Genomic DNA, 27,709 nt, shown 5'->3' on the forward strand with positions numbered 1-27,709 from the left:
GACAAGCATCGCTGGGTGTCGGATTGATTTAATATTCCGCGACGTGCCAGTGAGAAATCTCGTTAGACGCACGCAGAGACAGATCGCTCGCTAAAGATGAGGACATCTTGAGGATGGCCTGCACGCATTCGGACTAAAAGTGCACCATTGCGCATCACTGGGAGCTTTTTTTTTTTTTTTGGGGACAAGCCACTAAGGGACATGTCGGAGAAACACGGTGAGATGATTCCATAGTTCTGCGAATCCGATGCAGCGGATAATATTTGCGTTTGGCTTTATTGGCTTAGTGCTGTTAGGTACTCATTTGTCAGCATCTCCGTGGTGCGCAGTTGTACTGAACATGATGCGTGGGTGCCCACTGAGCAGATACATCATCACGGCCTTACTACATTTCGGACTTTTGTCACATAACATCCGCCCCTAAACATAAAACTGATGTTTGTTTTTGTCATCAAACATGAGAACACGACTCATGCATTGTCTTCAGCATAATGCACACTTACAGGCAAAAATGCATATATTTAAAAATTATATTTTTACAGACAATGCATTACAGATATCTTGTAAAATTCAAATGATAGTATATTATATGATACAAGCGGTATAAAAATGTTGATCGAAATGTTGCTATGATTTTATATAATTGTATAAAACCCTAACACTCTATAACCCAAACACATTAAATCTACATATTTTTATCCATCCATCCATTTCCTACCGCTTATTCCCTCTGGGGTCGTGGGACATATTTTTATAATAATATACATATTAAATAGACTATCCCAAATATTATACTATTTATTTTTTTCATTTATGTTAAATAAATACTGTTTTTTTTAAACATACATAATACAATGGTTAAAAATATTTTATATCAAAATATATTTAATTATACATATATTTTTTAATTGTATTAAAATAAATATGTATATGTGCTTATAATTTATTTATATTATATACATTACCCTAAAAACTTCAAAAGTATTATATGCACAATTATTAGTAAATAGTGTATACTAATATATATATATATATATATATATATATACTAGTATAGTAATTAGTTTTAATTTATGTAAAATAAATACAGTTTTTTAACACAACAATATATGTATGAAACTCAATAGTATGAATACACATTTTTTCAATGTAATTGAATAAAAAACAAAAGATGTATATTTGTATATAATTTATTTATGTGATATACATTACCCTCAAAACGTCAACAGTATTATAGAAATAATAATAAAAGACCACATACACATCAAATATGCTATCCAAAAGATAATAGTAATTAGTTTTTAATTTATGTAAAAAAGGTGCTCTTAAAAAAATATATATATATATATATATATAGCAGTTAAAATATTTTATATAAAATATATGTATAAAAATCAATGATATAAATACAAAAAAATAAATTTCATTTAAATAAAAATAAAACAAATTATATGTGTATATCATTTATTTATATGAAATACGTTACTCTGAAAATTTCAACAATTTTGTACGCACAATCATTAAAATACTATATAAATATTAAATACATTATCTAAAAGTTTTTTGAATAAATAATACAGTGGTTAAAATATTTTAGATACTGGTACATGCAGAAATATATGTATAAAAAATCAATAATATAAATACAAATTTAAAAATAAAAATTGAATTAAAAATAAAACAAACTATATATATAATTTATTTATATGATTTACATTACCCTGAAAACTTCAACAGTATTATACGCACAATTATTAGTAATTAGTGTGTAGTAGTATACTCATATATATATATATATATATATATATATATGTATATATATATATATATAGATATATAGATATATCTATATCTATATATATATATATATATATATATATATATATATATATATATATATATATATATATATATATATATATATATATATATATACATATATACTAGTATATTAATTATTTTTAATTTCTGTTAAATAAATATCTATTTTTTTAATACAAAAATATATGTACAATAAATCAATAGTATGAATTAAAAAAATTAAATGTAATTGAATAAAAAAAAATGTATGTGTATATAATTTATTTATATGATATACATTACCCTGAATACATCAACAGTACTGCGATGAGAAGGCGGCTTGTCCAGGGTGTACAGCGCCTTCCGCCGGATTGTAGCTGAGATAGGCACTAGCCCCCACCAACCCCACCCCGCCCCCCGCCCCGGAACCCCAAAGGGAATAAGCGGTACGAAATGGATGGATGAATGGATGGACGGATGGACGTCAACAGTATTACACGAATAATAATAAAATACCACAGAAATATAAAATACACTATCCAAAAGATTATAGTTATTAGTTTTTAATTTATGTAAAATAAGTACTGTTTTAAAAAAAAAAAAAAACTAAAACAGTGGTTAATAATGTTTTGTATAAAAATATTTGTATAAAAACAAATAAACAATAAAATTTAATTGAATTACAAATAAAAATATATATGTGTATATAATTTATCTATAAGATATACATTACCCTTAAAACTTTAACAGTGTTATACGCACAGTAATTAAAATACCACATAAATATTGAATACACTATCCAAAAGATTATAGCAGTATTTATGTAAAATAAATACTGTTTTGTTTTTTGTTTTTAATAAAATAATGCAATGGTTAAAAAGATTTTATATAAAAATATATGTATAAAAAAAATCAATAATATAAATACAAAAAACTTTAATTGAATTAAAAAGAAGAGAATATATATATGTATATAATTTATTTACATGATATACAAACCCCGTTTCCATATGAGTTGGGAAATTGTGTTAGATGTAAATATAAACGGAATACAATGATTTGCAAATCATTTTCAACCCATATTCAGTTGAATATTCTACAAAGACAACATATTTGATGTTCAAACTGATAAACTTTTTTTTTTTTTTTTTGCAAATAATCATTAACTTTAGAATTTGATGACAGCAATACGTGACAAAGAAGTTGGGAAAGGTGGCCATAAATACTGATAAAGTTGAGAAATGCTCATCAAACACTTATTTGGAACATCCAACAGGTGTGCAGGCTAATTGGGAACAGGTGGGTGCCATGATTGGGGAGAAAAACAGCTTCCATGAAATGCTAAGTAATTCACAAACAAGGATGGGGCGAGGGTCACCAATTTGTAAGCAAATTGTCGAAGAGTTTTAGAACAACATTTCTCAACGAGCTATTGCAAGGAATTTAGGGATTTTACCATCTACGGCCCGTAAACTCATCAAAAGGTTCAGAGAATCTGGAGAAATCACTGCACGTAAGCGATGATATTACGGACCGTTGATCCCTCAGGTGGTACTGCATCAAAAACCGACATCAGTGTGTAAAGGATATCACCACATGCGCTCAGGAACACTTCAGAAAACCACTGTCAGTAACCACAGTTGGTCACTTCATCTGTAAGTGCAAGTTAAAACTCTACTATGCAAAGCAAAACCCATTTATCAACAACACCAAGGAGCGCCGCTGGCTTCGCTGGGCCCGAGCTCATCCAAGATGGACTGATACAAAGTGGAAAAGTGTTCTGTGGTCTGACGAGTCCACATTTCAAATTATATTTGGAAACTGTGGATGTGGTGTCCTCCAGAATAAAGAGGAAAATAACCATCCGGATTGTTATAGGCGCAAAGTTCAAAAGCCAGCATCTGTGATGGTATGGGGGTGTATTAGTGCCCAAGGCATGGGTAACTTACACATCTGTGAAGGCACCATTAATGCTGAATGGTCCATACAGGTTTTGGAGCAACATATGTTGTCATCCAAGCAACGTTATCATTGATGCCCCTGCTTATTTCAGTGAGACAATGCCAAGCCACGTGTTACAACAGCGTGGTTTCGTAGTAAAAGAGTGTGGGTACTTTCCTGGCCCACCTGCAGTCCAGACCCGTCTCCCATCGAAAATGTGTGGCACAGAGACACTAGTGATTTAGGGCTATATAAGTAAACATTGATTGATTGATTGATTGATTATGAAGCGTAAAATACGACAGCGGAGACCCCGGACTGTTAAACGACTGAAGCTCTACATAAAACAAGAATGAAAAAGAATTCCACTTTCAAAGCTTCAACAATTAATTTCTTCAGTTCCCAAATGTTTATTAAGTGTTGTTAAAAAAAAGGTGATGTAACACAGTGGTGAACATGCCCTTTCCCAACTACTTTGGCACGTGTTGCAGCCATGAAATTCTAAGTTAATTATTATTTGCAAAAATAAATAAAGTTTATGAGTTTGGACATCAAATATCTTGTCTTTGTAGTGCATTCAATTGAATATGGGTTGAAAAGGATTTGCAAATCATTGTATTCCGTTTATATTTACATCTAAAACAATTTCCCAACTCATATGGAAACGGGGTTTGTACATTACCCTGAAAAGAATGTATATGTGTGTATATCATTTATTTATATGATGTACATTACCCTGAAAACTTCAACCGTATCATACGCACAATAATTAAAATACCACGTAATCACCAAACTTTATTTCAGATCCCCTAAAAAACCCTTTGGTCTCTTTCTGGTGTCCTATCTCTGTGTGTGTGTGTGTGTGTGTGTGTGTGTGTGTGTGTGTGTGTGTGTGTGTGTGTGTGTGTGTGTGTGTGTGTGTGTGTGTGCGTGCGTGCGTGCGTGCGTGTGTGTGTGTGTGCATGTGATAGAGGACTATTATGTAATTGTGGGCCCTTCATGTATGTGGTCGTCCCTCAGCTGTTCTGCTGTAAGTACCTTCTAGTGTTCCCCCCCACTATTTCACCCTCTCGTCCTTTCCCAAACACCATCGCTCATTTCCTCTTACACTGAATCACAACGGGAGGCCGAGCATATCAGAGATGCTGATGGTTGTTTAGTTTTGTAGGGTTTCATGTCGTCTTCTTTCTGTGGCACAATATTTACACTGCTTTACTCTGTCCACCCTTTTCTAAAACGGAACACATTACGCCTTCATTTCTCCCACTAACTGCTCGTAATGGTGCTCTTATTTTGGCAAGTTCTTGTTTGGCACATATGGTGGCCATGCTCCCCTCTCGCTGACACCTGTGTGTGATTGGCAATAAACCAAAGGCAGGTGGAATAGACAAAAGTTGTACTTAAGCCAGACTTTTTATTTTAGAGCAGGGGTCTTCAAAGTTTTCCAGGCCGAAGACCCCCAACTGATGGACATGTAGAGCGGGGACCCCCTATTTATGTATCTAGAATAAAATTGTGTTGATAAATAAACCAATGCTAAGGGTACCTTGTTATTGTGCAATATTTAAAAAATATATACAGTAAAGTGTAACTAATTGCTAGCTGGCAACTAGCACACTAATTGCTAGCTGACTACTAGCACACTAATTGCTAGCTGACTACTAGTGCACTAATAGCTAGCTGACAACTAGCACACTAATCGCTAGCTCACAACTGGCGCACTTATCGCTAGCTGACAAATGGCACACTAATCGCTAGCTGACAACAAGCACACTCAATGCTAGCTGAAAACTGGCGGGCTTATTGCTAGCTGACAACTGCCGCACTTATCACTAGCTGACAAATGGCGCACTTATCGCTAGCTGACAAATGGTGCAATAATCGCTAGCTGACAATTGGTGCAATAATCGCTAGCTGACAATTGGCGCGCTAATTCCAAGCTGACAATTGGTACACAAATCGTTATCTGACAACAAGCGCGCTAACCGCTTGTTGAAAACCGCGTGCTAATCACTAGCTGGAAACTGGCGCACTTATCACTAGCTGACAAATGGCACACTAATCACTAGCTGACAAATGGCACACTAATCGCTAGCTGACAAATGGCACACTAATCGCTAGTTGACAAATGGCACACTAATCGCTAAATATCAACTAACGATTAGTGTGACAATTGTCACACTAATCGTTACCTGACAATTTGCCGCTCTAATCACAAGTGTAGAATTGGTACACAAATCCTTATCTGACTACAAGCGCGCTAACCGCTGGTTGAAAACAGCATGCTATTTGCTAGCTGACAAATGGCACACTAATCACTAGATGACAAATGGCACACTAATCGCTCGTTGACAAATGGCACACTAATCGCTAAATATCAACTAACGATTAGTGTGACAATTGTCACACTAATCGTTACCTGACAATTGCCGCTCTAATCACAAGTGTAGAATTGATACACAAATCCTTATCTGACTACAAGCGCGCTAACCGCTGGTTGAAAACAGCATGCTATTTGCTAGCTGACAACTGGTGCACTAATCGCTAGCTGACAATTGGTACACAAATCGTTATCTGACTACAAGCGCACTAACCGCTTTTTGAAAACCGTGCGCTAATCACTGGCTGGAAACTGGCGCACTTATCGCTAGCTGACAAATGGCACACTAATCGTTAGCTGACAAAAAGCACACTCAATGCTAGCTAACAACTAGCGCGCTCATCGCTAGCTGACAACAAACACACTCAATGCTAGCTGACAACTGGCACGCTTATTGCTAGCTGACAACTGCCGCACTTATCGCTACCTGACAAATGGCACACTAATCACTAGCTGACAAATGGCCCACTAATCGCTAGCTGACAAATGGCACACTAATCGCTAGCTGACAATTGGCGCACTTATCGCTAGCTGACAAATGGCACACAAATCGTTAGCTGACAAAAAGCACACTCAATGCTAGCTAACAACTAGCGCGCTTATCGCTAGCTGACAACAAGCACACTCAATGCTAGCTGACAACTGGCACGCTTATTGCTAGCTGACAACTGCCGCACTTATCGCTAGCTGACAAATGGCACACTAATCACTAGCTGACAAATGGCACACTAATCGCTAGCTGACAAATGGCACACTAATCGCTAACTGGCAACTGGCGCACTTATCGCTAGCTGACAAATGGCACACTAATCGCTAACTGACAACTGGCGCACTTATCGCTAGCTGACAAATGGCACACTAATCGCTAAATATCAACTAACGATTAGTGTGACAATTGTCACACTAATCGTTACCTGACAATTTGCCACTCTAATCACAAGTGTACAATTGGTACACAAATCCTTATCTGACTACAAGCGCGCTAACTGCTAGTTGAAAACAGCGTACTATTTGCTAACTGACAACTGGCGCACTTATCGCTAGCTGACAACTAGTGCACTAATCGCTAGCTGACAATTGGCACGCTAATCCCAAGCTGACAATTGGTACACAAATCGTTATATGACTACAAGCGCGGTAACCGCTTGTTGAAAACTCTGTGCTAATCGCTAGCTGGAAACTGGCGCACTTATCGCTAGCTAAAAACAGGGTGCTAATCGCTAGCTGACAACTGGCGCACTTATCACTAGCTGACAATTGCCACATTACTTGCTAGCTGACAGCTAGGTGCTAATAACTAGCCGACTATTGCCACACTAACTGCTAGCTGACAACTGGTGTGCTAATTGCTAGCTAAAAACTAACTTGAAAGTGTCAGTCTTGCTACTGACAGTTTGGTCATGTTTGGGTTTTTCTATGTTTTGGTGTTTTAATTCCTGTTCAGTGTTATTTCTAGTTTCTACTTTCTGTGTTTTGAGCCACTTCCTTTCACGGTGCTCTTGTTTTGTCAGTGTTTCCTGTTTGGTCTCTGAGTTTTGAAGCACCTTTACTTTCTGTTCCGTGTCCTGTCAGCACACCTGTATTTAGTTCCACCTGGGTCCCTCCATCAGTGCTAGATTATTCTACCTGTTAGATTTTTGCACTGATGGCCACATTGAAACGTTCTTCGGCCTCTCCTCAAGAGCTCCCTCCCACCCATCCCTGTCTTCTGTCGGCCACTCTGTGGACTTCTGGGATCCGTCCCTTGATGACCTCATCAACGACGTCACTTCCAGCAAGCCTTCCTGCTCCAGTAAAGTCGTCCATTAGCGGCCATGCCTTTCTGCTGGGATGACCCCATCAGCGACGTTGCTACCAGTACTCCTTTCAGCTCCAGTGAGTTCACCCACAATGCCACCACCATTTTGTCCTGTCCGGGCGACACCTGTCTCTCTCCCGGTGGGGTCATCACCGGTCTCTTTTGCGGTGGGGTTGTTGTCTGGGCTTCCTCGGCTGCAGCAGAAGCGCCCTTCTGGCGCTTGCCGTCCTCTCCTTCAGCAGAAGCGCCCCTCTGGTGCTCACTGTCCTCTCCCTCAGCAGAAGCGCCGCTCTGGCACTCGCCGTCCTCGCTTGCCGCAGAAGCGCCCGTCTGACGCTCGCTGTCCTCGCCTTCAGCAGAAGCGCCTCCCTGGCGCTGGCCGTACTCGCCTGCTGTAGAATTGCCCCACTGGCGCTCACCGTCCTCGCCTTCAGCAGAAACACCTCTGTGGCGCTCGCCGTCCTCGCACCCTACAGAAGCGCCCGTCTGGCGCGCAGACCTCTCCCTCAGCAGAAGTGCCGCTCTGGCACTCGCCGTCCTCGCTTGCCGCAGAAACGCCCGTCTGACGCCCGCTGTCCTCGCCTTCAGCAGAAGCGCCTCTCAGGTGCTCGCCGTCCTCACCTTCAGCAGAAGCGCCTCTCTGGCGCTGGCCGTACTCGCCTGCTGCAGAATTGCCCCACTGGCGCTCACTGTCCTCGCCTTCAGCAGAAGCACTTCTGTGGCGCTCGCCATCCTCGCACCCTACAGAAGCGCCCATCTGGCGTGCGCAGTCCTCTCCTTCAGTAGAAGCGCCCCTCTGGCACTCACCGTCCTCGCTTGCTGCAGAAGCGCCCGTCTGGTGCTCGCCGTCCTCGCCTGCTGCAGAAGTGGCCATCTGGCCCTTGCCGTCCTCTCCTTCAGCAGAAGCGCCTCTCTGGCGCTCGCCGTCCTCGCTTTCAGGAGAAGTACCTCTCTGGCGCTCGCTGTCCTCGCCTTCAGCAGAAGTGCCTATCTGGTGCTCGCCGTTCTCGCACCCTGCAGAAGCCTACCGTCCTCGCTTGTTGTAGAAGCGCCCGTCAGGCGCTCTCCGTCCTCGTCTGCTGCAGAAGCACCCGTCTGGCGCTCGCTGTCCTCGAATCCTGCAGAAGCGCCGCTCTGGCACTCCCCGTCCTCGCCTGCTGCAGAAACGCCCGTCTGGCGCTGGCCATCCCCTCCTACAGCAGAAGTGGCCCTCTGACGCTCACCGTCCTCGCTTGTTGCAGAAGCGCCCAGCGCTCGCCGCCCTCAGCTGCTGCAGAAGTGCCCTTCTGACGCTCACCGTCCTCGCATCCTGCAGAAGCGCCCGTCTGGCGCTGGCCATGCTCTCCTTCAGCAGAAGCGCCCCTCTGGCGCTCACAGTCCTCGTCTGCTGCAGAAGCGCCCGTCTGGCGCTCACCATCCTCGCCTGCTGCAGAAGCGCCCGTCTGGCGCTCACCGTCCTTGTCTGTTGCAGAAGCGCCAGTCTGGTGCTCGCCGTCCTCGAATCTTGCAGAAGCGCCCGTCTGGCGCTCGCCGTCCTCTCCTTCAGCAGAAGCGCCCCTCCGGCGCTCATCGTCCTCGCTTGTTGCAGAAGCGTCCGTCTGGCGCTCGCCGTCCTCGCCTGCTGCAGAAACACCCGTCTGGCGCTCGCCGTCCTCGAATCCAACAGAAGCGCATGTCTGGCACTGGCTGTCCTCTCCTTCAGCATAAGTGCCCCTATGGCGTTCACCGTCTTCGCCTTCTGCACAAGTGCCTCTCTGGTGCTCGCCGTCCTCGCATCCTGTCAAAGCGCCCGTCTGGCGCTGGCCATCCTCCCCTTCAGCAGAAGCGCCCGTCCGGCGCTCACCGTCCTCGCCTGCTGCAGAAGCGCCCGCCTGGCACTCACCGTCCTCGTCTGCTGCAGAAGCGCCAGTCTGGCGCTCGCCGTCCTCGAATCTTGCAGAAGCGCCCGTCTGGCGCTTGCCGTCCTCTCCTTCAGCAGAAGTGCCCCTCTGGCGCTCACCGTCCTCGCCTGCTGCAGAAGCGCCCGTCTGGCACTCACCGTCCTATTCTGCTGCAGAAGCGCCAGTCTGGCGCTCGCCGTCCTCGAATCTTGCAGAAGCGCTCGTCTGGCGCTCGCCGTCCTCGCCTGCTGCAGAAGCGCCTGTCTGGCGCTCGCCATCCTTGTTTGCTGCAAAAGCGCCCGTCTGGCGCTTGCCGTCCTCGAATCCTACAGAAGTGCCCCTCCGGCGCTCACCGTCCTCGTTTGCTGCAGAAGCGCCCGTCTGGCGCTCGCCGTCCTCGAATCCTGCAGAAACACATGTCTGGCACTGGCTGTCCTCTCCTTCAGCAGAAGTGCCCCTCTGGCGTTCACTGTTTTCGCCTTCTGCACAAGTGCCTCTCTGGCGCTCGCCGTCCTCGCATCCTGTCGAAGCGCCCGTCTGGCGCTCCCCGTCCTCGAATCCTGCAGAAGCGCCCATCTGGCGCTTGCCGTCCTCTTCTTCAGCAGAAGCGTCCCTCTGGCGCTTGCTGTTCTCGCCTTCAGCAGAAACGCCCCTCTGGCATTCATCTTCCTCCTCCTCGTTGGCCGCAACGGTGGCCAGTCCATGAACGTCCTTTGCACCGACACCAGCAGCGCACTAGACCTGGGCATTGATTCCTGCTCCTACTGGGGTGTTAATCGTGCGCTTCTCGTGCTCCCCTTCGCCAGATACGGCGGTGTTCCACTCGCCGCCGACACCTGGCTCTTCCCTGCTGACTGTTGGGGTACATGGCCTGGACTGTTGGCCGGCCCTTTGAGGTGGGGCACAGTTTAGCAAGCCTCAGCCATTCCTCCCCCACCCTTCCTTGGTTTTGGACTTTCTGTTTACCTTAAAACGTCTGGTATTCATGGTAGGAAGGGGGACTACTGTCAGGCTTGCTAAGTATGTAACTATATTACGGTATTTATTTCAATTTGAGTTTTTTCCTTTACTTTAGTCACTATCTTTGCAACACGTTTCATTAGTTGTTGCAAATTGTCACTTTTAAACACAGGAAGTGAACAAATGACCAGTCGTTGATTTAATAAGCTTCTTCTTACTTCTTTTCGGAGAGGTTGAAAGGTACAAGTGTGACTCATGTCTAAAACAAATAAAACCAAACAAATATTGTATATGTTATATATTTATACATGGTGTCCATGAAGTATGGAATTAAAATAATATTTTTTAAATTAAAAAATAAAAATTCAACTAAAATTTTAATTGAATTTAGATATTCCAAAATATTAATATATATTGAACCTTTTCAAAATACACAATAAAACTTTTTATGAATAATACGCAAAGATCTATCAGCACTGAAAAAGGTTTAAATTTATGGGATCTTTCCTGCGTGTCTTGTAAGTTAAATACTATTTAAACCAGGGGTCTCAGACACGCGGCCCGCGAGACGTTATTTTGCGGCCCCCACCTTAATATGAAAGTTTAATGTGAGTTGCGGCCTGCAAGTTTTATATGAATGGCGCTTGACAGCGTGGTGTTATTTGGGTCCAAAATGGTCTTTCAACATTCTGGGTTGCCTACCCCTGCGTTAGTGGAAAAGCGGCAAATGAGTAATTGATAAATGGGTTGTACTTGTATAGCGCTTTTCTACCTTTTTAAGGAACTCAAAGTGCTTTGACACGATTTCCACATTCACCCATTCACACACACACATTCACACACTGATGGCAGGATCTGCCATACAAGGACCTAACCAGAACCCATCACGGGCAAGGGTGAAGTGTCTTGCTCAAGGACGAAACGGACGTGATGAGGTTGGTAGAAGGTGGGGATCGAACTAGGAACCCCTCAGGTTGCTGGCACGGCCACTCTGCCAACCGCGGCACGCCGTTCTCCTGAGCACAGGGGCACCCCGACGTGTCTTATTTGCACAAGGTATACAATTTGAAACGTCATTATACAACTAGACATGCTGAGGAGTATTCAAACCTTTTTTTTTAAAGAAATCTTTTCTCGCGGACCAGCCTCACCCAGACTCTGCGTCCAGTGGCCCCCAGGTAAATTGAGTTTGAGACCCCTGATTTAAACAATGTATTATTTAAAAATTATTAAAATTAATCCATTAAAAAATATATTTATTCATAATATAAATACAAATACATTAATTTTCAAAAGAAATATTATTATAGAAGGTGTCCCGCAAGTCCTGTATTTAACTAATAATCAAATAATAGTTAAACAATGTTTCATTTTCAAAATAATTCAAATGAATAAAAGACAATAATACCTAATTTATTAAATACAAACCATAATTTTACATTCCCTTCCAAGGTCTCGAAGACTCCAGCCGGCAGACAATGCAGCCCCCTCCATACCCCCAAGACCCTAACGTACCTCAACACGCCAACATGGTGCCCAGCGCTCAGTCCGGCTATCCCCCACTGCCGCCACCCACGGGCGCAGAGGGATACCTCCAAGAGACTCAGTTCCACTGTAACACAATGGGACCCCCCGGGGCTCCACAGGGCTACACGGTCCAGACTCAGGGCCCCGGAGGAACCATACCACATCCCCCGGTGGGGTACCTCCACCCTGGATACCCTCTGCAGCTGCAGCCGTGCACAGCTTACGTTCCTGTGTACCCCATGGCGTCGGTGAGGGCTTTATTATTATTTGTCATATACTTTCATATCTACTCTCTTATTGTCTAAAGTAATATATTAATTACAATTGCCTTTTTAACAGCAACAAAATTGCGAGGATGTGTATCTAAAAAACTATTATGATAGAAATATTTTTTTCTTGTTAATGTATTAAATATTTAATATTTTTGTAGTTTATATAATTATTAATGTATTATTTTCAGAATATTTGTATTTTTACTATGACAGGTAATTAATATATATAGCAATATGAATATATATATAACTGTGTAATTTGTTTTTTACATATTTACTTTTGTTTACTTACTTTTCTTTTCATGTGTTGATTTAATATTATTCTACGTTATATAATTATTAATGTATTATAGGGACATTGAGAGAAAAAAATGTTTTGCGAGATCTCGCAATACTTTTGCGATACTTTTTGCGAGACCTCGCAAAAGGTTTTTTCCTATGTCAGTGAACCGGAAGTAAAACAGGCAAAGCGATGGAGGAGACTACCCATCATCCGTGGGAGAAGTTTATTGATTTCTATTTTAGTATTGGCCTAACATATAAAGACATCAAATCGTATTGTGATCCCACAACAAAGCACAGATGATGGGTAGGCTCCTGCATGCTCCCGCTTCTCCATCGCTGTGTCTGTTTCACTTCTGTTTCATCGTTGCTGTGTCAGTTTTACTTCCGGTTCACTGACATAGGAAAAAAACCCTTTTGCGAGACCTCGCAGAAAGTATTACGAGACCTGGCAAAAAGTATTGCGAGATCTAGCAGAAAGTATTGCGAGATCTGGCAAAAAGATTTGCGAGATCTCGCAAAACATCCATGTCATTTTAGGGGCTCCGTACACACACATAGTAAAAGGTAAATAAATATTTTTTTACAGCTCTCGCAATACTTTTTGCAAGATCTGTCAAAAAGTATTGTATAAATATATATATATATAATATAATAAAATATAAACATTCTGGATATATATATATATATATATATATATATATATATATATATATATATATATATATATATATATATATAAATAAACATTCTGGAAATGTTTATATATAAATATATATATGTTTATATTTTATATATATATATATATATGTAAACATTCTGGAAAAATAAAACCTTCATAACCATATGAACTGAAAACGATTAAACAATTGTTACATTAAAATTAAGAAGTGCCTTTTTATTTAGATAAACATTTAAGTTGTGTAAATTTATATATATCTATATATATATATAAATATATATACATGTACATATGTATATACATGTATGTATATGTATATGTATATATATATATGCACGCACGCACACACACACACACACACACACATTATTTGACCTCATTACTTATTGTCACTCTGTTTTTATTTTTGTATTTTTATTTATTTCTAAACATTTGTTTATTGGATTTTTGACATATAGAGTCTAGAAATAATATTAAACACATGCCAAATGTTCTTTTTTCTCTCTCTCCCAAACAAGTGACCCACAAATATTATATATAAAAAAACAACAACAACAACAACAAAAAACATGCATCAGTTAGAAGTACATGCAAATATTGACAAGTATTTTTGAGTATTGTGATATAATTAATAACTTATTGTATTATTGTCTTAAAGTACCTCTTTGGTGTAATGTACGCATATCACACACAGCATTTTGTATAGACGTCCCTAAAGTCTGGATGTGAAAATGCATATTGTTCAACTTGAATGTTTAGTGAAATAATTGTTATAATTGAGATAACTTCTTACTTTTAATGTAAGAATCATGTAATCACTTTCAAGTTTATACTATTATTAATGTGTTACTTTATTTTTTTCCATTTATTTTACTATATATAGTATATATATAACATATTTTTAGTAATTATTTCAACCGGCATACTTATGTTTACAACATTTTCAAAGTATTTTTATTTCAGTATTTTAATTGTTTAAAACATTTCATAATTTATTATATAATTTATTTAAATACTATTTATATTTTACTTATTTTATACAATGTATACATTTTCTGCTGCCCACTGCTCCCCTCACCTGATCAAGGGGGATGGCTCAAATGCAGAGAATCATTTCGCCTCACCTAGTGTGTGTGTGACAATCATTGGTACTTTAACTTTAACTTATATTTACTTAAGGGAAACAATGTGCAATAATAACATAGATCTGCCAAATTGTTTTGATTGTTGTCCCTGATGACTTGTTGCTAAGCAGGGTTTGAGAGTTTATATTTCGCAATCCTGTGACTGTTCTATATTAAATACAAATTAGATCTGGAGGAAGAAAAAAACATATTGGGACTTTCACTGTCGAGTAACCACTAAGTTATAAATAGGATGTCCATTGATTGGTCAAATTAACGTACATGTTTTGTATATTTGTAAATAAAATTCACTATTGAATAAAATAATTTTTTTCCGTTCCAGGGACAACCCTACATGGCAGCCACAGGGGGCCACCCGGCGATCCCACCGGGTCAGATTCATCCCATGCAAATGCCGCCCAACATCACCTTAATGGACCGCAGACCTCCACATGACTACCTGCCCATCGCTGTGCTCACTACTGTGTGCTGCTTCTGGCCCACTGGCATCATTGCCATCATCAAAGCAGTGCAGGTTGGTGTGAGATTATTACCTTTTTTTTTTTTTATGGAGAACACATAGTTGGCTAGAATATCATCTCTGTGGTGGACAAGAGAAGCGTGGCAAACAAGGACTTTAAAGGGGAACATTATCACAATTTTAGAAGGGTTAAAACCAATAAAAATCAGTTCCCAGTGGCTTATTTTATTTTTAGATTTTTTTTTTATTTAAATTTTACTCATCATGGAATATCCTAAAAAAAGGCTTTAAAGTGCCTGATTTTCGCTATCTGTAGATCCACTCGTCCATTTTCCTGTGACGTCACTGCGTGACGCCAATACAAACAAACATGGCGGATAGAACAGAAAGATATAGCATAGTAGCTCGGATTCAGACTCGGATTTCAGCGGCTTAAGCGATTCAACAGATTACGCATGTACTGAAACGGATGGTTGGAGTGTGGAGGCAGATAGCGAAAACAAAATTGAAGAAGAAACTGAAGCTATTGAGCAAATAACTATTGAAGCTATTCGGCGATCACCTTCTAACCAACGATTGCATCTTTTGACCACTGGAGCAACTTAAATCTGTCGATTGGTAAGTGTTTGTTTGGCATTAAATGTGGGTGGAGGGAAAGGCTGGATGCAATTATAGCTACAAATGTACATACAGCTAGCCTAAATAGCATGTTAGCATCGATTAGCTGGCAGTTATGCCGTGACCAAATATGTCTGATTAGCACATAAGTCAATAACATCAACAAAACTCACCTTTGTGATTTTGTTGACATTATCGTTGGAAATGCATCTGCTTTGAGTGTCGCAGGATATCCACACATCTCTGTCGTAGCATCGCTATCGTCGGTAAAATATGCAGAACAAACGAGGGACTTTCGCATCTTTTGACACTGGTGCAACTTGAATCCGTCGATTGGTATGTGTTTGTTTGGCATTAAATGTGGGTGGAAGGAAAGGCTGGATGCAAATATAGCTACAAATGAGGCATAACGATGCAATATGTACATACAGCTAGCCTAAATAGCATGTTAGCACCGATTAGCATGCCGTGCTAATTGATGCACACTCCACATAAGTCAACTTGAATCTGTCTCTGATCGTGCTGTTACACCCTTCAACAACACACAGACAAGGCATGATGTCTCCAAGGTACGGAAAACATTAGAAAAAACAGAAAATAACAGAGCTGATTTGACTTGGTTTGTGTAATGTGTTTGAGAAAATGGAAGATTGCTTCCCGTTGTAACGTCACGGGTGAAAGGTCATCGCTCTGACAGCGAACAATTGCCAAATTCACCATTTTAGAGTTCGGAAATCGGTTAAAAAAGATATGGTCTTTTTTCTGCAACATCAATGTATATATTGACGCTTACATTGGTCTGGTGATAATGTTCCCCTTTAATGTTTTTTATACAGGGAGTTCCTATTGTCTGGACATGTACTATACATAAAATATACAAAACACCAAAACCAGTGAAGTTGGCACGTTGTCTAAATGGTAAATAAAAACAGAATACAATAATTTGCAAATCCTTTTCAACTTATATTCAATTGAATAGACTGCAAAGACAAGATAGTTTATGTTCAAACTGGAAAACTTTGTTATTTTTTGCAAATATTAGCTCATTTGGAATTTGAAGCCTGAAACATGTTTCAACAAAGATGGCACAAGTGGCAAAAAAGACTGAAAAAGTTGAGGAATGCTCATTAAACACTTATGTGAAACATCCCACGGATAACAGGCTAATTGGGAACAGGTGGGTGCCATGATTGGGTATGAAAGCAGCTTCCATGAAACAAGGATGGGGGGAGGGTCACCACTTTGTGAACAAATGCGTGGGCAAATTGTCCAACAGTTTAAGAAAAACATTTCTCAACTAGCTATTGCAAGGAATTCAGGGATTTTACCATCTACAGTCTGTATCATCAAAAGGTTCAGAGAATCTGGAGATATCACTGCACGTAAGCGATGATATTACGGACCTTTGATCACTGCATTAAAAAGCGACATCAATGTGTAAAGGATATCGCCACATGGGCTCAGGAACACTTCAGAAAACCACTGTCAGCAACTACAGTTCGTCGCTACATCTGTAAGTGCAAGTTAAAACTCGACAAGGCAAAGCCAAAGCCATTTATCAACAACACCCAGAAACGCTGCCAGCTTCGCTGGGCCCAAGCTAATCCATGATGGACTGATACAAAGTGGAAAAGTGCTCTGTGGTCTGACGAGTCCACATTTCAAATTGTTTTTGAAAACTGTGGACATGGTGTCCTCCGGACCAAAGAGGAAAAGTACCGTCCGGACTGATATAGGCGCAAAGTTCAAAAGCCAGCATTAGTGTTGGTATGGGGGTGTATTAGTGCCCAAAGCATGGTTAACTTACACGTTTGTAAAAGCACCCTTAATGCTGAAAGGTACATACAGGTTTTGGAGCAACATATGTTGCCATCCAACGTCTTTTTCATGGTCGCTCCTGCTTATTTCAGCAAGACAATGCCAAGCCACATTCTGCACGTGTTACAACAGCATGGCTTTGTAGTAAAAGAGTGCGAGTACTAGACTGTCCTGCCTGTAGTCCAGACCTGTCTCCCATTGAAAATGTGTGGCGCAATATGAAGCCGTAAATACCACAACGAAGACCCCGGACTGTTGAACAACTTAAGCTGTACATCAAGCAAGAATGGGAAAGAATTCCACCTGAAAAAGCTTCAAAAATTAGTGTCCTCAGTTCCCAAACGTTTACTGAGTATTGTTATAAGGAAAGGCCATGTAACACAGTGGTAAAAATGCCCCTGTGCCAACTTTCTTGCAATGTGTTGCTGCCATTAAATTTTAAGTTAATGATTATTTAAAAAAGTAACACAATTTACCAGTCCCAGTCTATTCAATGGAATATAAGTTGAAAAGGATGTGCAAACCATTGTATTCTGTTTTTATTTACGAATTACACATTGTGACAACTTTACTGGTTTTGGGTTTTTGATGTGGTATGTTTTGGGATATTGTGTTCCTTCCATCTATTGATTATGAAAATGAATGAAATTTATACAGGGTGGACATACAACCTACACTCATTAGGCTGTACCAAATGCGAAACTTAATTACATTTATGTAGCTATACAAAAAACTTTTAATTAAATTATAAAAAAATACTAACAATTAAATAATTGTTTGAAATGTAAAATAAATAATATATTCATTAGTAATTAGTAAAGATTTATCCAGCACAAAAAATGAATGAAACTTAATAGGGGGTGGGGGGGCGGGCATGTGAATTATTATAGATTAAATAATGATTTAAATAATGTATTATTTAAGAAAATACAAATTAATACATTGAAAAATAAACAAAATATTATTATTATTATTATAGATTTTCCTGTAAGTCCTGTATTTAGTTATCATAGGTATGATAATCACATGGAGAGGAGCCAGATGAGGTGGTTTGGGCATCTGGTCAGGATGCCACCCGAACGCCTCCCTAGGCAGGTGTTTAGGGCACACCCAACCTGTAGGAGGCCACGGGGAAGTCAAGACCCAGGACATGTTGGGAAGGCTATCTCACCCAGCTGGCCTGTGAATGCCTCGGGAACCCCTGGGAAGAGCTGGACGAAGTGGCTGTGGGGGAGGGAAGTCTGGGCTTCCCTGCTTAGGCTGCTGCGCCCGACCGCGGATAAGCAGAAGAAGATGGATGGATGGATGGATGGAGGTTTAATAATCACATAATATGTTAAACGATATATTACTTAAAAAATAATTCAAATTAATCCAAAAAATCATACATAATATAAAATACAAACACATTACACTCACAACATAAATGAGAAAAAAACAAACAAAAAAAACCTTCTGTTATACATGCAATTTATACAGGGTGTCCCTAAAGTATGGACATAAAATATATATTATACAAAAATGTTTTTAAATATTAAAAAAATATTTTTTAAGTGTAATTATTAATAAAATAGAATATTAATAATAAGATAAACAAAAATATTTATAAATATAATTTTTCTGAGTAAAAGTTACAATTGAAAATAAATGAATAATTTGTATTGCTGTACAGTGTACCTTTTTTGTGTCATTTCCTGGTGATCATGTTTAGTTTGGCTATATTCTGTTTGATTTTTGGATTTTGTAAGTTCCTGTTTTTTCAGTCCCTGCTCCGTTTCCATGACAACCCATTAGTTTTCACCTGTCCTCATGTCACGCACCTGATTCATTTGGGCTCATGCACCTGTTGTCAATCACCGCATCACTATTTAAGCCTGCAGTTGCCAGGCAGTCAGCCTGGCGACATCAACGTCTACACACCCTTGTTATTCATGCAGGTGATCCATGCTGCTCTTTTTCATCCTCTTTTCTCGTTCCAAGTAAGTTTTCTTTATTCATACCATGGTTTGCATGTTTTGTTTTATGTCCATAGTTCTGCCTTTGTGCGAGTTTTTGTTTATACGCTTTGTTTTTGTAGTACTTTTGAGTGTTAAAATCAAAAGATGTCATTACCTTCACGCCATGTCCGATCCAGTCGCTTCGCACCTCGGTAAAACAATCCACACGATAGTCCTAGTCTTGACATTTTGTGGTATATTATATCATCAATCTTTATTGCAGACCTTAAGCTCCATTAAACATATAAAAACAAAACACTAAAACATTAAAAAACAAAACAATAAAACATGAAATATTATACATCATGTATAAAACATTATACATCATAAGCACACCTTGTAAATTAATAAACTGTTATAAGCTGGGACGGCGTGGCGCAGTGGGACAGTGGCCATACGAAACCCAAGGGTCCCTGGTTCAATCCCCACCTATGTCACACCTATTGATCTTGTTTTGTCATGTTATGTTTTTGTTTTTGGACTCTTGTTTCCCGTTTTACACTTCCTGGTTTGTTTTTCCATAGTAACCCATTAGTTTCCACCTGGTCTCCAAGTCACGCCCAGCCCTCAGTCCCACACCTGTTTCTAATCATCATAGCTGCTATTTATATCATTCTGTTTCTGTCCTCGTCCTGGGAACTTTGCTATTTGCATTCTGCTTCATGCCTTCATGCACCCTCAATTACCTTGCTATCCATGCCCCTTGTACCTGTCACAGTAAGTTTTTTTGTGTTAGTTATTCATAGTTTTGCCACAGTGCAAGTTTAAGTTAGTTCATTGTCTTTCATGCCATCGAGCAGTTGTTTTGTTTTCCTGATTGTATTTTTGTAGCCACGTTTTATACCTCTTTGTGAGCGACCTTAGTTTGTTTATTTTTGTATTTAGAATTCCAAATAAACATGTACCTTAATTCACGCCTGGCTCGTCCTGTAATCCCGCTGCGTCGAAGGAGCACACTCAATCCTAGTCCAAACCTGACAACCTAGTACCAACCTTGTCACGTCCGTTGTGTCCTGAGCAAGACCCTTCAGCCTTGCTCCTGATGGCTGCTGGTTAGCGCCTTGCATGGCAGCTCCCTCCATCAGTGTGTGAATGTGTGTGTGAATGGGTGAATGTGGAAGTAGTGTCAAAGCGCTTTGAGTACCTTGAAGGTAGAAAAGCGCTATACAAGTACAACCCATTTATTTATCATTTATCATTTCATACTTTGTCGTGCCGTGCCAAATTGACGTATGAGGTGGTATTACTATTGTTATTAGTTGGTGGGTCGGTGCCTGTGTAGCAGCAGCCGACTGTGCAGGTCCACATGCAGCCCACAGATAGTTACATAACAGCGCCATTTAGGGAGCAACTGCAGGGGTTTGTCTCCTTTTTTTTTTTCCAGTGGGCTCGCTCACTCTGCTCAGTTGACTCTGTGGCGATTGGAGCTGACAAGGGCCGAGCGTGACTTTGGCGTGTCGCCGCAATGTGGAGTGGCCTCTTTTTTTCCCCGCACGCTCGGTTGAAATCCATCCCACTCGTGCGTCTTACGGTTACGTAACGGTCTAACGTTTCCCCGCCGCAGGTGCGTACGGCGATCGCCAGAGGGGACATGGTGACGGCGGAGATCGCTTCCCGCGAGGCCCGCAACTTCTCCTTCATCAGCCTGGCCGTGGGCATCGCCTCCATTGTGCTCTGCACCATCCTCACCGTGGTCGTCATCATCGCCTCGCAGCATCACGACGACGACTGGGAGCCGTAACCGCCCGCCGCATCAGAATCCATCACAGCGAGTTAATTACATCTAAAGGGTAGCGGCGATACTGCTCGCAGCTACACACCCATGTGACCCACATACACACTGGATGCCAAATACTGATGAGTGTTGCTGTGATCCAACTAATATTTACATACTTTTCACAGGTGAAGTGACAGTATCGACCAAAATCATCAAGTCCCGGTCAACCCTCTTCTTCCTATTCCTTAAGACTGCCCGCTTAAGTTGATGTCTGCTTTTGTCGACACTAAATATGAGATCCGAATTTTTTATGAAAAATGCTGATTTGTTCAGATGTGATGCAATAGTGTTAACTTCATCATTATTGCTAAGCGGAGTAAAACAACAAGGTTAAAATGGGCAGATTGGGACTTCCTGTTCAGTGCAAAGTAAGATTCAAACTAAAACTGAAGAGTGTAACGGATTTTTACACTCAAATACAGTGGAGCCCGCTTATGTTGACAACCCGTCTAATGTCGACAACACAACTGATGTGACAACCCGAATGTCAGCAACACATCTCATGCCGCAACCCGTTTAGTTTGATGGCCAACATATTGTCTAACGTGACAACTCGTCTAATGGTGGCAACCGGTTTGTCGACCACCCGTCTAATGTGACTACTCGACTAATGACACAACCCAACTAATGTGAAAATCTGTTCGATTTCACCACTCATCAAAAGTGACAACTTGTCTAATGCCAACCATTTGTCTAAAGTGACAACTCATCCAATGTGACAACATGTCTAATGTGACAACCCATCTAATGTCACTACCCATTTAATGACACAACCCATCTAATCTGACAACATGTCTAATGTCACAACCCGTCTAATGTCTCTTGTCTAATGTCACAACCAATTTAATGTGACAACATGTCTAATGTCACAACCCGTCTAATGTCTCATGTCTAATGTCACAACCGATTTAATGTGACAACATGTCTAATGTCACAACCCGTCTAATGTCTCATGTCTAATGTCACAACCCGTCTAATGTCTCATGTCTAATGTCACAACCGATTTAATGTGACAACATATCTAATGTCACAACCCGTCCAGTGTCACAACCCATCTAATGTGACGGGATGTCTAATGTGACATGTCTAATGTCACAACCCGTCTATTGTCACAACCCATCTAATGTGACAGCATGTCTAATGTGACATGTCTAATGTCACAACCCGTCTATTGTCACAACCCATCTAATGTGACATGTCTGTCACAACCCATCTAATGTGACAACATGTCTAATGTCACAACCCATCTAATGTCACAACATGTCTGTCACAACGCGTCTAATGTGACAACCTGTCTAATGTGACAACATGTCTAATGTCCCAACCCATCTAATGTCACAACCCGTCTGTGACAACCCATCTAATGTCACTACCCATCTAATGCGACAAACTGACTAATGTCACAACCCATCTAGGATGACAACCCGACTAATGTCACAACCCGACTAGTCTAATGTTGACAACCTGCCTAATGTGACAACCGGTTTAAAGCGACAACCCTTCTAATGTTGACGACCTCCCTAATGTCACAACCCGACTAATCTAACAATCCAACTAATGTGACAAACCATCTAAGATATCACCCCTTTTAATGTTGACAACCGGTCTAAGGTGACAACCCGTCTAAAGACAACAGCTCATCTAATGTGACAACCCGTCTAATTTCACCACTCGCCTAAAGTGACAACCCGTCCAATGTTTCCAACCCGTTTATGTTGACTAAATCATTAAGTACCAAAGTCAACAATTCATCGAATGTGACAACCTGTCTAATGTCACATCCCATCTACCATGACAACCCAACTAATCTAACAACCCGACTAATCTAACAACCAAACTAATGTGACAAACCGTCTAAGATGTCCCCTCTTTTAATGTTGACAACCTGTCTATCGTGACAACCGGTTTAAGGCGACAGCCTGTCTAATGTTGACAACCTGCCTTATGTCACAACCCTACTAATCTAACAACCCAACTAATGTGAAAAACCGTCTAAGGTGTTCCCCCTTTTAAGGTTGACAACCGGTCTAAGGTGACAACCCGTCTAAAGACAACAGCTCATCTGACGTCACAACCCGTCTAATGTTGACAACCGGTCTAAGGCGACAACCCGTCTAATGTTGACAACCGATCTAAGGTGACAACCCGTCTAATGTTGACAACCGGTCTAAGGTGACAACTTGTCTAATATGGACATCCGGTCTAAGGTGACAACCCGTCTAATGTTGACAACCGGTCTAGGGCGACAACCCGTCTAATGTTGACAACCGGTGTAAGGCGACAACCCGTCTAATGTTGACAACCGGTCTAAGGCGACAACCCGTCTAATGTTGACAACCGGTGTAAGGCGACAACCCGTCTAATGTTGACAACCGGTGTAAGGCGACAACCCGTCTAATGTTGACAACCGGTCTAAGGCGACAACCCGTCTAATGTTTACAATCGGTCCAAGGCGACAACCCGTCTAATGTTGACAACCGATCTAAGGTGACAACCCGTCTAATGTTGACAACCGGTCTAAGGTGACAACTTGTCTAATGTTGACATCCGGTCTAAGGCGACAACCCGTCTAATGTTGACAACCGGTCTAAGGTGATAACCCGTCAAATGTTGACAACCGGTCTAGGGCGACAACCCGTCTAATGTTGACAACCGGTCTAAGGCGACAACCCGTCTAATGTTGACAACCCGTCTAAGGCGACAACCTGTCTAATGTTGACATCCGGTCTAAGGCGACAACCCGTCTAATGTTGACAACCGGTCTAGGGCGACAACCCGTCTAATGTTGACAACCGGTCTAAGGCGACAACCCGTCTAAGGCGACAACCCGTCTAATGTTGACAACCGGTCTAAGGCGACAACCCGTCTAATGTTGACAACCCGTCTAAGGCGACAACCCGTCTAATGTTGACAACCGGTCTAAGGTGACAACCCGTCTAATGTTGACAACACGTCTAAGGCGACAACCCGTCTAATGTTGACAACCCGTCTAAGGTGACAATCCGTCTAATGTTGACAACCTGCCTAATGTCACAACCCGACTAATCTAACAATCCAACTAATGTGACAAACCGTCTAAGGTGTCCCCTCTTTTAATGTTAACAACCTGTCTATCGTGAAAACCGGTCTAAAGCGACAACCCGTCTAATGTTGACCACCGGTCTAAGGGGACAACCCGCCTTATGTTGACAACCGGTCTAAGGCGACAAACCGTCTAATGTTGACAACCCGTCTAAGGCGACAACCCGTCCAATGTTGACAACCCGTCTAAGGTGACAACCCGTCTAATGTTGACAACCGGTCTAAGGCGACAACCCGTCTAATGTTGACAACCGGTCTAAGGTGACAACCCGTCTAATGTTGACAACCAGTCTAGCGCGACAACCCTTCTAATGTTGACAACTGGTCTAAGGTGACAACCCGTCTAATGTTGACAACCGGTCTAAGGCGACAACCCGTCTAATGTTGACAACCCGTCTAAGGCGACAACCCGTCTAATGTTGACAACTGGTCTAAGGCGACAACCCGTCTAATGTTGACAACCGGTCTAAGGTGACAACCCGTCTCATGTTGACAACTAGTCTAGGGCCACAACCCGTCTAATGTTGACAACCGGTCTAAGGTGACAACCAGTCTAATGTTGACAACCGGTCTAAGGTGACAACCTGTCTCATGTTGACAACCAGTCTAGGGCCACAACCCGTCTAATGTTGACAACCGGTCTAAGGTGACAACCAGTCTAATGTTGACAACCCGTCTAAGGTGACAACCCGTCTCATGTTGACAACCAGTCTAGGGCCACAACCCGTCTAATGTTGACAACCGGTCTAAGGTGACAACCAGTCTAATGTTGACAACCTGTCTAAGGTGACAACCCGTCTCATGCTGACAACCAGTCCAGGGCCACAACCCGTCTAATGTTGACAACCGGTCTAAGGTGACAACCAGTCTAATGATGACAACCGGTCTAAGGTGACAACCAGTCTAATGTTGACAACCGGTCTAAAGTGACAACCAGTCTAATGATGACAACCGGTCTAAGGTGACAACCCGTCTGTTGACAACCGGTCTAAGGTGACAACCTGTTTAATGTTGACAACCAGTCTAAGGTGACAACCTGTTTAATGGTGACAACCAGTCTAAGGCGACAACCCGTCTAATGTTGACAACCCGTCTAAAGTCACCAGCTCATCTAATGTGACAACCCGTCTATGTGGACTACTTCAAGTCTCAGGGCTTTTAATGCCCGTTTATGTCAACATGTGTTGTAGTGGTTTTAGTTTCTGGTCAAAATCAGAAGTAAATGTGCAAGCAATGACTCATTTGGTTTTGGGCTCACCAGTTTAGGGAGCGTCGACATAAACAGGTTCCACTGTAATAACTAGCTTTGTCCCATTCTTGCTCTTAAATTTTCCATGGCGATCGATGTCGACGACCGCTTATGTCGACGCGAGCGTGGCTCACCGTGTGCTAACACTCCAGCAAGTATGTACAATATTCATTTACAGTAGGAGGGGTGCAAAAACTGTGCCATGTTGAAACCGTGTGCTGCTATCGTCTTACTGCAAGTGTTAAGAGATCCGTTTAAAAGACCAAATGTTAAAGCATTTTTAAATAATGTAGAATTGTTCATTTTTCAAAAAATGTGTTGCTTATTGCTTCATTTCCTAGCTGCCATGCAGTGATGTCACACTTTATCGTGAGAGGTTGCAGCTTAATACATGCACAGTGACGTACATGCATGACAATTAATGCATTTGTGGTGAAGCGGTTGTAAAAGTAGGTGATTTATTCAACACAATGTACAGTAGATGCTGTCTCAATGGAAGCATTGATAGATTTAATATTTCTTTTTGTACGCGTTATAGCTTACGTTGCGCTGCCCGGACTCAAAGAGGCAGCACAAGCTTGCATGTCGTTTCTCTTTCTTTGCAATATTGATACACTATTAATTTGTACTCCTGTGGAATTAGTCAGGATTTGAATACAGTACACAATTACAGTATTGGAAAGCTTCAAAATGAATGTTTTGCCTGGCCTGAGTTTTTTTTAAAATGTAAATTCCCTTTTCTCTGTGGTTCTCATGTCCTATCTAATCCTTGGTCTTGGTTTTAAACATATCTTGCTTCTCCTTTATTGGGCGATGTTTTCCCCAAATCCTACTGTAATTCATATTTTTATGGAAAGAAAAGTGTTCAATTATTATATATTTTTTTCTTTTCATGTGCCAAATTTGCTTTATCGCTCAGAAATCACATATTTTGTATGTGTTTTTTTAAATGTACAGTATATATGTAAAAAAAACACACAAAAAAACTCACTACCAAAAGTATGGATTATAGTTTATGCTTTCACCCTTAAATCAATGCTCAAAACAATAAAATTACAATACATTTTGTTAAAATCTAAAATAAACTGACAGTTATGTAACAATGTATATCATACAGTATTTATTACAGGAATTGCACTTATTTCTTGTCGTAAAGTACAATACATACAGTCACATGGGCAAACGCCTATAAAAAACTATCGATTATAGAAATGATATAAATGATATAATATAAATGTTTTTTAAATTAATTTATTTTTATTTTTATGTATTTATTATAAAAAATTAAGTATTTTTTGTATAATGTATAATGATAACAATGTCATTGTGAGCAAGTTATATTGCAGCACGCCCTTATTTTAATACATGGTCAATTTAACATCAGCTTGTTAAGTACAGCAGGGAAGGGATTTGTATGACCCAATTTCTAAATGAGAGGAAAGAGGCTGCAATGCAGTCTGCTGAAAATTATGGAAAGTGCCACTCTACATGGCAACCGACGCTGTGGTCAAAGTTGGAATTTCCACACAACACGTTTTGGGGTACTCAACACGCTACCTCCGTAGTGCACACGTCAATTCGTCACGTTTCATGTGTCAGGTAATCTGCGATGAATGGGACCATACAAATCCCCTTCCTTCTGTACATAAATACCGTATGCAAAGTGGGTGCTTCTAATTAGTTAGTCCTTGCATATGTAGTTCAATAAGCTGCAGTTCCTTTTTAGTGCATTTTATTGCCAGCTGCTGTTCTGTGTTTGATTTAAAGGAGCCGGTGTGATAGCAGGCTGACAAGTTTTTCATTCTGACGGTTTATGTGAATAATAAGACAAAGAATAAAAAGGGTCTGTCAGTGACATCTTGGGTGTGTTTTTCACCTGTGCCCCCCCCCCCCCCCCCCCCCCACCACCACCACACACGCTCCCATCAGTGCTATTTATAGCTGACCCGCTTTCACACCACTGTGTTTCTGCCTTTATATTCTGCATTTTCACTCGCTGTTACGCTTCCCAAAGTGTGTTAAATCGATGGCACAGTGACGTC

The 27,709-nt window shown here is 41.1% G+C and overlaps 1 protein-coding gene across 2 annotated transcripts; it reads left to right on the top strand.

Moving 5' to 3' along the window:
- On the top strand, positions 1 to 27,522 carry prrt1 (proline-rich transmembrane protein 1). 2 transcript variants are annotated; one of them, XR_009803502.1, is made up of 5 exons: positions 1 to 217; positions 12,212 to 12,534; positions 14,990 to 15,181; positions 21,125 to 23,474; positions 23,510 to 27,522. XR_009803502.1 is itself a non-coding variant. In XM_061882087.1 (4 exons), the coding sequence occupies exons 1-4, from the start codon at positions 202 to 204 to the stop codon at positions 21,299 to 21,301; spliced, it is 708 nt and encodes a 235-aa protein (XP_061738071.1). In that variant the 5' UTR covers positions 1 to 201; the 3' UTR covers positions 21,302 to 27,522. The 2 variants fall into 2 exon arrangements, 1 of the variants encoding a protein (XP_061738071.1); XM_061882087.1 differs by having other exon boundaries at positions 21,125 to 27,522.
- Positions 27,523 to 27,709: the final 187 nt, after the last annotated feature.

The sequence above is a fragment of the Nerophis ophidion genome, linkage group LG21 (genome assembly GCF_033978795.1).
Source record: "Nerophis ophidion isolate RoL-2023_Sa linkage group LG21, RoL_Noph_v1.0, whole genome shotgun sequence".
Classification (NCBI taxonomy): Eukaryota; Metazoa; Chordata; class Actinopteri; order Syngnathiformes; family Syngnathidae; genus Nerophis; species Nerophis ophidion.

Excerpts from the sequence above, each read along its gene's own strand:
- prrt1 (XM_061882087.1), top strand. Across the intron at positions 12,535-14,989 it reads CTGTGTACCCCATGGCGTCG|GGACAACCCTACATGGCAGC; the intron begins GTGAGGGCTTTA and ends TTTCCGTTCCAG. Across the intron at positions 15,182-21,124 it reads CCATCATCAAAGCAGTGCAG|GTGCGTACGGCGATCGCCAG; the intron begins GTTGGTGTGAGA and ends TCCCCGCCGCAG.